Source organism: Pelecanus crispus, chromosome 5 (genome assembly GCF_030463565.1).
Source record: "Pelecanus crispus isolate bPelCri1 chromosome 5, bPelCri1.pri, whole genome shotgun sequence".
Taxonomy (NCBI): Eukaryota; Metazoa; Chordata; class Aves; order Pelecaniformes; family Pelecanidae; genus Pelecanus; species Pelecanus crispus.
Genome location: NC_134647.1, coordinates 18,630,836 through 18,642,684, shown reverse-complemented (window position 1 = coordinate 18,642,684; position 11,849 = coordinate 18,630,836). Strand labels below are relative to the sequence as shown.

Here is an 11,849-nt window from a genome sequence, read left to right as displayed (position 1 = left end):
CCATGGCCCACAGCCAAGGGAACTGGAGTCGGGAGATAAAATCAGGTTTGCTTTGGGTTCGAGCAAACAGCCTTTTGCAGGAGGAGTAAGGGACAGGGAGAGCAGCTGGATGGGGGGGGCACCTCCCCGCCTCAGAGGGCTTGGCGGGGAGCAGAGGCGATGGGGGACTCCCCAGCCATGCCCGCCGCTGGTCTCGCCAGTCCCAGGTCGGCTCCCTTCACGCCTACTTGACTTAGAATAACTCCATAGGCACTTGAAGTCAGTAATCAGTCAGGACCACTTGAGAGCAGCCCAGGGCTGCCTCCCGTCTCCCACGATAACGGGCCGCCAGCCCCGGGCTCGCTCCGGCGTCCTGCTCCCACGTCCTCGGGGAAAGGTCCCGGCCTGCCAGGGTCCCACGGGGCACAAAGCAGGGGGAGCCTGGAGCAGAGCTCGCCACTGGGTCCTGAGCCCTGGATGGTGGGGGGAGACACCATCGTGCCGGTTGATTTACCTCTTGTTTCAAAAGCTTTATGCTGTCCCCAAGCCCCTGCCCAGGTCCGAGGGGTCAGACAGAGGGAAATGAGGGGATGGGGACCTTTGGGAGAGGAACAAGAGGGTCCCACTTGAACCCTCTATGTGGGAGAAGAGCTGCTGTCTCCAGGCCTGGGATCTGTCCCCATCCCTCTGCATCTCCCCATGTCCCCCCTGTGCAGTCCCACCGGCCCCAGCATGGCTCGTGACTCAGGCAGTGACAGTGTGGTGACACACAGCTGGCGTGACAGGCCATCTCCAGTTAAATGCTGTGGAATATTTACAGTCCCTGGGACCCCGGCCTCAGCCTTCTCACAGCCTGGGCTTTCCTGGGGGTGAGTCAGGGGATGCCCTCCCCTGAGACACCCCCCTTCCCCCCCGGCTGTGGGAGAGCAAATGGGGGTTAGTGGATGCAGCCCTGGGAAAAGTTTCCAGCTCATGGGTGACACTGCACAAGTCACGTAAATAAGCTGTCACTCTGTCCCGGCAGCCAGGACCCTCCATGTTGGGGGCAGCACTCCATGAGCAGTACGGTGGATGGGTTGAGGGGCAGAGCAGCGCGGGGGGTCCCACAGTGCCTGCCTCTGCACCCACAGGTCCCACTGGTGAGGTGAGGTCCAGACCTGATGGTGCAGCTGTGGGACGAGCAGAGCCGCAGCATCCCTGGGGCAGAGGGACACACAGGAGGGGACCTGCCACCCCCAGCTCCCCATCCCCATGGAGAAACGCAGCATTTGCTCTCCTGCCTCCGCCCCGCTTGTCACCAAGTTGTGACACTGGGGGACTTCCCGGGAGCTGGCGATGCCCCCGGCTCCCCGCGGCGTCCTCCGGCTGCGGATGTGTCATGGCCCAGCCGCTTCCCTTCGGAAGTCCCCGCCGGGCGGCTCGGAGGGGGGTGGGGGGGCTGACTCACCCGACCCCCCGCTCCCCCCCCCAGCCCTGGCAGCCGGCCCCGGCGGAGCCCCCGGCCGGCCCCCGCCGCTGCCCGCCGTGCGAGGGCGGGGAGCACAGCCTAGCGGCGGCGGCTGGAAGGAGCGGGGCCGCCGGTGCCCCCCGCCCGGGCCCGGCTGCGGGGGACAACGGGGACCCCCCCCGGGAGCCGCTGCGGGCAGCGCTGCGGTGGTAAAGCCCGCCCTTCCACAAGGCCAAGTGCGAGGGTCCTGCACCCTGGTCGGGGCAACCCACGGTACCGGTACAGGCGGAGGGAGGGAGGGAGGGAGAGCAGCCCTGTGGAGAGGAATCTGGGGATACTGGTGGATGAAAAATTGGATATGAGCTGGCAACGTGTGCCCCCAGCCCAGAAAGCCGATCATAGCCTGGGCTGCATAACAAGAAAAGTGACCAGCAGGTCGAGGGAAGTGTTTCTCCCCCTCCACTCCACTCTCTTGAGACCCCACCTGGAGCACTGCATCCAGCTCTGAGGCCCTCCGCACGAGAGAGACGTGGACCTGTTGGAGCAGGTCCAGAGGAGGGCCACAAAAATGGTCAGAGGGCTAGAACAGCTCTCCCATGAAGAAAGGCTGAGAGAGTCGGGGTTGTTCAACCTGGAGAAGAGACGTCTTGGGAGACATTATAGCAGCCTTCTAATATATAAAGGGGTTTATAAGAAAGACGGGGAGAGACTTTTTACCAGGGCCTGTAGTTTTTACTGTTTTTGCAAGGGCAACAGTTTTAAATCGAAAGCAGTGGTGGGGTCCCACTCCCCAGCGAGGGGAAACGCGGCCACAGCAGGCTGGGCTGGGAGGGACCGAGGCATCCCCTGCCCCGGGGAGCGAGGGCAGCAGGGTGGCCGCAGGGTGCCAGGCTGGAAAGCCCCGAGCAAGGCTGGGGCCTGGGCTCTGCCGCTGGCCCCGGCCTCTCAGCGCGGCTGGGGCAGGGCGAGCTGCAGAGCTGGCCCTGAACAGCCATGAGATGGCGGCAGGCACTCACGCTTGGCTGTCCCAGCCTGGGGTGCCTCACGGGTGTCTGCGGGCACACGAGTGCCGGGATCCTGCACCGCCAGCCCCCGCAGCGCTGGCAGGGAGCAATGGTGCCTGGAGCCCAGCCCGGGGCATCCCTCGTCCCCCAGTGAGGCAGGACCGAGGGGACAACGGCCACTCACGGGGCTCTCAGATGTCTGTGCCCAACGTGGGGACAAAATCTCCCCGTTCAGGACCTTGAACCCCCCAACTGATAAGGGTGGTTAACAGTCAGCGCTGGGATGTCCCAGCCAGAGGCACGGTGCTGGCTGCCCCAGGAGTGACACCTGGCAGAGCAGTACCCTGCCCCATGACCCCAGGACCCCGCGGGCAGTGACAGGCTGGCCAGAGGGGACATGCCCTGCACCCATGGCCCCAGAGAACGCCGCAGCAGAGCCCTGCTTATCGGCTGGACAGCCTGGGTTGGGCACCAGGTTGGGCAGGAGCTGGTGCCACGCTCTCCCTGGTGTGAAGACAAACCAAACCTGCCTCCGGTTAGGTTGCCAGCAGCCACACTGGGCATGCTGAGGTGTCCTCATCTGGGGTCCCAGCTGGCAGCGCCCAGAGGAAGCGCTGAGAGAGGCCCTGGGACAGCTTGGACCCAGTTCCCTGGGGCATCGTCCTGCACTGCAAGGGGACGAGGCAAGGACAGGGGTATGACAGGCAGGGGATGGAGGCAGGGCAGGAGGGCTCAGGCCAGGAGGGGCAGCGCCCAGAAGAGCAGGCCCAGCGGTACCCAGTGCCAGAGTGCGATGCTGGTGCTGGCACACGATGCGCGGTGCCTGCTGCCCGCTGCCCATGTGCAATGAATGCCCGGTGTGCAGTACCAGCTGCTGGTACCAGTGCCGGTGCCACGCACTACATTGTGCCCAGGGTGCTGTATCTACCGTGCCGTGCCAGTGCTGGCTGCCAGCTGCCTGGTGCACGGTTCCATTGTGCGCTGCACAGCAAGTGGCACCCAGAATCTGGTAGGTGGCACCGGGTACTGCTGGTGCCAGCTCATGCTGTGTGATGCCAGTGAGCAGTGCCCGGTGTACGGTACTTGGTGTATAGCACGTGGTACCCGGTGTGCCAGGATCAGTACCCGGTATGCTGTAGCCGGTACCCATGGCCTGGTATAAGGTGCACGGTAGCTGGCACAAGGTGCCCGGTACGCACCGCCCAGTGCCCGGTCCCCGCTGTGCAGCAGCCGGTACCGGGGCCAGTACCCAGTGCGCGGCACCCGGTGGCGCGATGCTCAGTTCCCGGTGCCGGTGCCCGGTGCGCGATGCTCAGCTCCCGGTGCGCCGTGCCTGGTACCGGTGCCCGGTTGCCGCCCCCGCGCCGCCCCCCGCACCGCCCCCGGTGCCGCCCCCCGCCGCCCCCGGTGCCTCCCCGCCCCGCCCCGTCCCGTCCGCTGCCGACGGAGCATGGCGGGCCCGAGCGGCGGGGCCCGGCGCCCGCTGCTGCCGCTGCTCCTGCGCCCCCGCCCGCCGCCGCCGCGCAGGACCGGGGGCTCGGCAGCGGCGGCGGCGGGGCCGGCGCGGCTGAAGGGACCAGAGGAGCTACCGGGGCCGGGGCTGCTCCGGACTTTCGTCTGGCTCTTCCTGCGCGGCTACCTGCTGCACACGCACCGGCTCCAGGTGCGCCGGGGCAGCCCGGCCCGGGGGGCTGCGGGGGGCCGGGGCTGCGGGGTGTGCGGGGGCCTGGGGAGCCTGCACGGGTGCGTGGGGGTTGGGGGGCTGGGAGGGTTGCGTGGGGTGGAGGGGCTCCCGGGTGGGCTGCAGGGAGGGTGCTGTGCGGGGCGGGGGGGGGCTTTGCAAGGGGCGGGGGGGAGTGGGTGCGTGCTGGGGGCAGGGTGAGATGGGCTCCGGGGGGGGGAGCAGCCTACAAGTGACGGCAGGGAGCTGAGCGGGGGCGGCGGGGCGGGGGAGAGCAGGGGCTGGGCGGTGGGGAGCATCCCTGCACCGTGGGGTGATGCTGGGGTGAGCAGCACGGAGAGGGGCCAGCACAGAACCCGGTGGCCCCGGGAGGGTCCTGCCAGCCCAGGGCTGCTCCAGCATCCTCAAGCCAGCCAGGCAGCCGAGGGCAAAGGTTCGGGGGTGGCTCATAAGGTCCTGGCATCCCCGGGCAGCCCGAGCTGCCCTGGCCATGACAAGCCGGAGGAGCCACGGTTTGGGGGCCAGGCAGCCAGGCAGGTGTTTGGGCAGACGGTACCTAGGCAGGCAGGGGAGGGATAGGCAGAGGTGTTTGTTTTCTTCTGTCAACATTTCCTCATGCATCGGATGAAGCAAGCGATGGGCTTGGCTGGCCACGAGCCAGGCGGCACCTTCCAGTGCCCTGGAGCTCTGACCAGCTGGGAGGAGCGCACAGGATCAGGCCTCCCTGGCACCGCAGAGCACGGGGCACTGCTGTTTGAAGAAGGGGCTGTCACGGGGCAGCGGGGTCTCGGGGACTGGGCATGGGAGCTCCCTGCTGCTCCCTCCTGCCCTTGGGGCTCCAAGCGTGGCCTGGCTTTGCGGATAGATGCCCACATGCTCCAGAGGTGCCTTTCCCCAGATCCTGGCAGCTCCAGCTTCTCTCGGCCGTGCTCTCCCAGGCCTGTACTGTGCCGGGTCCCGGCTGCCAGCAGACGCCGGTGGGCAGGCTTCAGCCCAGGCCACGGCTGCCCATGGCCCCACGCAGCGTGTTTGCCCAGTGAGCCGCTTGCGGCACTGGGGCGGCCGTCCCTCCCCCTCTTCCTGCCACCACGGGCGAGGAACGTCTCCCCGCGGTGACGAATCCAGCTGAATCCGGGCGCAGGCTGCGATGCAGTCAGTCACCAAGGGAGATTGTACCACGTGCATCCCCGCAGCCGCGGGGAACGGGGACCAGGGCTTCTCTGCTAGGTTCCCCACAGCCCCCTGGGCTTGGCCCCGCTCTGCAGGGGCTCTGGCAGTGCCTGGGTGGGATGGAAAGCACCCTTTGGATGTGACCCTGTGCAAATCCACTCACAAAGGGGTGCCCGGCTGCCCCCGAGGGATGTGCTCGGGGGTCATGGTGCTCCCCGGCAGGGAGGCAGGCATGGCACCCTTGGGTGCGGCAGAGGAGAGGGGAGCTGTGACCAGTAGAGCCGATGCTGATGGATGTCCCCTGGCTGGCTTGTGAGCCTGTGACCCCAGGGCCATGCCCCAGGGGTGGCAGCCTGTCCTGGGAGCAGCCCAGTCCTGCCCCAGCCTGGCACTGCCTTCCCAGCACTGATCATTAACCACCCTTATCGGGTGGCAGATTCAAGGACCCACATGGGGACTGTTGTCCCCAGGTTGAGCAGAGCATGGCTGGGGCCATGCTGGAAGCAGCGGGGCTTGGACCTGCTGACAGCCGCTGCAATGGCACTGTATCTCAGCAGAGCCCTGTGCTTGGCAGTTTTACTTGTCCCTACTGTCCCCTCTTGGTCTTGCCTCCCCAAAAGACCCATCAGGCCCTCTGTGCACCTCTGGGGTGGGCGAGGGATGTGCCAGCCTGTGCCGGGGGTCAGTGCCTGGTGTGCCTAGTGCTGGCAGAGGACATGTGCCTGGAGACACCAGCCCAAGCGATCTGCAGAGCATTTCAAGGATGGTGCCAGCTTGGGCGGTCAGAGGCGGGTGCTTGAGTCCAGCAGATGCTGAGGGGTCCCTGGGATGGGTGCAGAGCATGCTGGGCACATGCAGGGCAGGGAGGGACCGATCCAGCCCTAGTGCTGCCCGTGTCCCGTTCACCCTGCCATGCTCTGGTGCATCGCAGCTGATGTCCCGGCGCATTTATGGCCCCATCTGGAAGTCAACCTTTGGGCATTATGAGAACATCAACATCGGGAGCCCGGTAGTGCTGGAGCAGCTGCTACGTCAGGAGGGCAAGTACCCCATGCGGAGCGACATGGCCCTGTGGAAGGAGCACCGGGACACCCGGCGCCTGCCCTACGGACCCTTCACCGAGTGAGTCCTGCCCTGGCTGTGCTCCGCAGGGCAACAGGCAGCTTCTGTCCCTTCCTTGGGTGTAGGGTCTGGGTGGCAGCTCACGTTGCTCCCTCTCCTGCAAGCAGCGTGTCCCCACTAAGCAGAAGGGCATGGCCATGGAGGGAGGAAAGACCCCCGGGGTGGTTCCAGTCTGGTGTTCGGAGGATGCTCCCAGGGATTGGGAAGTTGCTGCCAGCCACTGCCCCTTGCCCAGCTGTGCCCCCGGCGCTGAGCCCTGTCCCCGCGCAGGGAAGGGGAGCGCTGGTACCGCCTGCGCCAGGTCCTCAACAAGCGGCTGCTGAAGCCCTCGGAGGCGGTGCTGTACGCGGACGCCATCGGGGAGGTGGTGTCGGACCTGATGGTGCGGCTGCGGGACGAGCGGAGCCGCAGCCCCTCAGGGGTGCTGGTGGGGGACGTGGCCAACCTGCTCTACCGCTTCGCCCTGGAAGGTAGGGGGGTCCTCCCCCTCACTCCTGCCCTGCCCCACTCTTCCCATCCCCGCGGGCATCTGGATGCAGCCTGTCCCCTGCAGGGATCTCCTATATCCTGTTTGAGACCCGAATTGGGTGCCTGAAGCAGCAGGTCCCCGCTGAGACCCAGCGCTTCATCGACTCCATCAACCTCATGTTCAAGAACTCTATCTTCGCCACCGTCCTGCCCCGATGGAGCCGCAAGGTGCTGCCCTTCTGGGACCGCTACCTGGACAGCTGGGACACCATCTTCGCCTTCGGTGAGTGGTGATGATGGGAGCCTGGCGCGGTGAGATCGGACCCCCTAAGGACCCTCAAAAGTGGGGCAGTCCCTGTCCTTGTGTCCTTTTGGCCGCCCTCTCTCCATCAGCGCTGGGTCCCACTCTTATGTTCCCGCAGGCAAGACCCTGATTGACCGAAAGATGGAGGAGCTGGAGGGGCAGGTGGAGCGGGGCAAGGAGGTGTCTGGCTACCTGAGCTACCTGCTGGCCAGCGGCAGGCTCAGCCTGGACGAGGTCTATGGCAGCGTGGCTGAGCTGCTGCTGGCTGGCGTGGACACGGTGAGGGCTGGGCAGCTGCTGCCGGGGGATCCCTGCCGAGCTCCATGCTGGGCAAACCGTGGGGTCATGCTCAGGCATGTTCCCCAGCCCCTGCGAGCTCTGGGCTGGTGGGTTGATGCCCCATAGGGGCAAACCCTCAGGGATCAGTCAGTACAGACCCTGTCCTCTGCTCTGCTCCCTGCCCTGCTCCCTGCCTTGGTTTCCCCCGTGCTTGCTGCCCCTCACCCCTGGTTTCTCTGTGTACCAGAGCAAGGGCTGTCTGGGGCCATACTGGTGCCATGCTTGGCACAAGGCTGCTTGGGTACCGGCCCCATCTCCCTCATTCCCCTCTGTGCTCTCCTCCCCCAGACCTCCAACACACTGTCCTGGGCCCTCTACCACCTCTCCCGGGACCCGGGCATCCAGGAGACCCTGTACCAGGAGCTCAAAGCCGTCGTGCCCAGCAACCGGTTTCCTGGTGCTGAGGATATCCCCAAGATGCCAATGCTTCGGGCTGTTATCAAGGAGACGCTGAGGTACAGCCCAGCTGTGCCCCTGCCCCAGGGTCCCTGTCAAGGGCCCCTTCCCCAGGGCTGGGGGCAGCCCCTTCTCCCCCTGCATCAGGGGATGCACCAGTCAGGGTGGCTGGTGGTGGAGGACATGGAAGCATGGGCCAGGCAGGCTGCAGGGCTGGATTTTAGTCCCTCAGGGCTGCATCCATCCACCTCCTCCTTGCGGAGGGGGACAGAGCTGCTGAGCAGCAGGAGATGCTCTCCCTTGTCCTGCCTGTGGCTCTCTCCCTCTGGGGTCCCCAGATGGGTCCTGCTCCCCCACAAACTCTCCCTATATCCCAGGGTCTACCCCGTGGTGCCAACCAACGCCAGGGTCTTCTACGAGAAGGACATTGTCATCGGAGACTACCTCTTCCCCAAGAATGTGAGTGGGGCCTGTGCTGTGGGGACCCCCGCTGCACTCAGCAGGGCCAGGCGGGGGTCATTAAGCCCCTCCTTCTTGCCCTGCAGACCCTCTTCGTCCTGGCGCATTATGCGATGTCCCACGATGAGACCTACTTCCCCGAGCCCGAGCGGTTCCTGCCCCAGCGCTGGCTCCGGGGCCACGGCTCCCCCCACCACCCCTTCAGCTCCATTCCCTTTGGCTACGGGGTCCGTGCCTGTGTCGGCCGCCGCATCGCTGAGCTGGAGATGCACCTGGCCCTCGCCAGAGTGAGTAGGGACCCCCCACCCCAGGCAACTCACCATGAGCTGGGATGGGGGCCCTAGGGAGTCCCCGAGGCACTGCCACCCCCCCTGTCCCCACAGATCATCCAGGCGTTTGAGGTGCGGCCAGACCCCCGTGGTGTGGAGGTGACGTCCGTGTCCCGAATCGTCCTGGTGGCCGACAAGCCCATCAACCTGGAGTTCATTGCTCGCCCAGGAGCCCCCTGACGGCACACCGCCCCCCCCACCCTGGGTGCCAAGCGGGAACCCTGCTGCGCCACGAGGAGGGGCAGGAAGGCAAACCCACCCCAGCACCCACCCCCTGCCTGTCTTGGGCTGAGGGGCTCCCAGCCCCACTGTGGGGCAGGTAGGGGGGGATGAGAGATGCATTCAAATAGCCCCTGGGGCACTAGTGTCCCCCCTGCCCCAAATCAGCAGGAGGCTTGGGGAACTGCTGTGCCTTTCACACGCCATGAGGGGTTGTGTCCCCTCCCATCCCGTGCCCAGCTGGGCTGTGTCTGGGACCTGGGAGCTCTGCCGGGGTTGGGGGGGATGTGGGGAGGGGGCTTGCAGCCATTTGGTGTCTCCTTCGTCCCGTCCTTGTGTAGCTGCGTGTGGATCTGTGCCTGGAGCCAGGACATCTGGGTCCTCTCTGAACAGCTGACCTTGGCCTCAGCCACTTCTCCGTGCCTCAGTTTCTCCCCTGCCTCCCTGGGGAGGGTCGAGCCGCAGGCGGGGGTTTGGGGTTTGCACCTGGTCCCGAGGGACAGAGCCAGCCCTGGCCCCCGGCAAGCAGAGCAATAACACAGTATGGCCCCCGCAATGGGGAGGGGGCCTGTCACCACCCAGCGCTGGCACCACGTCCCCTGGCAGAGCCAGCCAGCACATGGCGGGTGTGGAGCACCCAGGACCTTTTGCTATCAGAGGTTATTTCACCAAGATGCTGATACGGAGGCACGGGAACGGGGGCAGGAGTCGCTCCAGGCAAAGCAGCCGGGAGAGGATTGGCTCAGCTCCCCCAGTCCCCAAGAGGGGACATGGGGCTGACACCCAGGGCCATCACAGGGGCTCAGAGCTGGCAGCAGCCACAGGCAGGGGATGCATTGCCACTTGCCTGGGCTCCTGGACACCTGGGGTACAGGGCACCCCCAAGGTGAACCCCCTCCCTGCCTTCCTGCTGCTGGGAGCCCAGCTGGACTGGGGGAAGCAGCATGCAGAAACCTTTCTGGCCCCAAGGCTGCTGTCCCCAGGGTGTCCCTGAGGGGACCCATTAACCACTGCCACGGTGGAGCGATCAAGGCTACGTGACCTGCAGTGAGACAATGTCCCTATTCCCCTGGCTCTACCCATACGGGCAGAGGTGCCACCCTCTGCCCCCGCCACCCTCACGGCAGCAGGCATCCCAAGCTGGGTGCCCCAGCCCTGCCGAGCAGCTGTCACCCCCTCCCCAACCCAGCTCTCTCCAGAGGAGCCGTGCCCGGCTGCACCCCAGAAAGGCAAGGTGGCAGTGCCTGGAGCAGGCTGCTTTATTACAACAAGGCTGAACAGACCAGCAAATAAATAAATACCCCCTGCGCACCCCAAAATGTGCACAGGGTCCCTGTGCAAGTGCCCGTCCTGGTGCCAGCTCCTGTGCAGGCTGTGCCTCTGCCAGGGAGCTCCAGCCCCGTGTGACCCCACAATAAACAAGCCAGTGTGTGCAGCTGAGCCTACGCTACCGGGCACAGCCGGTGGGACCATGCTCACTGGGGGGGACCCGCGGCTGAAGTGCTGGAATCCAGCAGCAGGATGGGAGCAGGGTAGCCAAGTCCCTGGGGCCATGTGGGTCCCCAAGCCCAGCTGCAGGCATGGCACAGCTCCTCGCAGCACGGTGCCCATCGAGCGTCACTGTGTGCTCACTGGTGGGAGGCACCCCTGGGCCCCCTTTTCCCGGCTCCCTGCTTCCCCAAGGCCAGCAGGATCTGGCCCCGGACTCAAGACGAGCCCCAGGGCCAGGGCGGGCAGGTGGACCCTCCCCATGGAAAGCGTCCGTGTCCGAGCCTCCTTCCACGACCCCAGGGCCACACGAGAGACCCTGAGTCGGATGAGACGACTGCACTTCCCTGGAGTCTTCAGAGTGAGGCTCTGTCGATGCCTGCGGGGCAAGGGAGCGGGTGAGGCCGTACCCCCCTGGAGGGCACCAGCACTGGGCTGGGCACCCTGCGGCCATGGGGACAGCACAGGGGACAGCGGGGTCTTGCCTCCATCCCTGGCTTGGATGCAAGCCCTGGAGTAGGAGGGGGGGTGCTGGCCCAGAAGGGGACATCAGAGTGGCCCCCTGGCAGCTCCTGGCACAGCCACCTCCCCGTGGGCACCAGGGTTGGGGTGAGTGAAGGCACCATGGTGGGGAAAGGGGGGGTGGTGGGGGGTCGCATGTCTGGTGTGGTTAACACCCACCACTCCCAGTCTCTTTCTGTGTGGAGCAATTGGACACTGCTGGGGGAACTGGTGGGTATGGGGTGGTCCTAAGCCCACTCCCCACCACCCCAAAAAAAGTATCATTACCTTTGGGAAGCAGCTGGGCACCAGGGCCAGCTCCCACCTCCCGAGTTCACCCCTAAATGGTTGCCATGGCGGGTACCAGCGCCGTGCCCACCCATCACCAGCAAGGACTCACCAGGCAGTGGGTGAGTGGGGGCAGGTGCAGGCAGCCGGGCAGCGTGGTCCCAGCGTGGCCTGGGACAGAGCCCCGGCCCTGGAGCAAGCAGTTTTGGGGCTGCCACAGGTGGAGGGGGCAGTGGGCTCCGCCAGCCGTGGCCCGTGGGTCGGCCACGCTGTACACATGGCTAGCAGTGGGCAGCATGTCCGGGGTGTGCGAGTGGGGGTCTGTCCTCTCTGTGTGCCCCGGGAATGGCACTGGAGGCACTGAGGTCTCAGGGGGGGCCTTTGAGGCAAGGTCAAAAAAGGGCTTTTGTCTTGGAGTGCATCACACCCCAAACCCCTCATCCAGCCCAAAGCCCAGCGACCTGCAAAACCTGCGTCCCACACGCTGCCTGGATGGGGGTCTGGGGGTGTCTCCGTGGCAGGTGCCCCCATCCTTCCTCACGGACACCAGGGATCAGAACCCCAGAAGGGACCCCCTGTGATTCTTGTGTCCCTGGGGACAAGCAGCATCCGGGTCCTGCCATCCCCACCTGGGCACCCAGTGCTGCTGGACCCC

The 11,849-nt window shown here is 65.9% G+C and overlaps 1 protein-coding gene across 1 annotated transcript; it reads left to right on the top strand.

Moving 5' to 3' along the window:
* Positions 1-3,880: 3,880 nt before the first annotated feature.
* On the top strand, positions 3,881-8,878 carry CYP27A1 (cytochrome P450 family 27 subfamily A member 1). The gene is made up of 9 exons (XM_075711142.1): positions 3,881-4,093; positions 6,213-6,403; positions 6,674-6,873; positions 6,957-7,154; positions 7,294-7,454; positions 7,803-7,969; positions 8,288-8,369; positions 8,456-8,656; positions 8,753-8,878. Exons 1-9 carry the CDS (start codon positions 3,881-3,883, stop codon positions 8,876-8,878), a joined length of 1,539 nt encoding a protein of 512 aa, XP_075567257.1.
* The last annotated feature ends 2,971 nt before the right edge of the window (positions 8,879-11,849 follow it).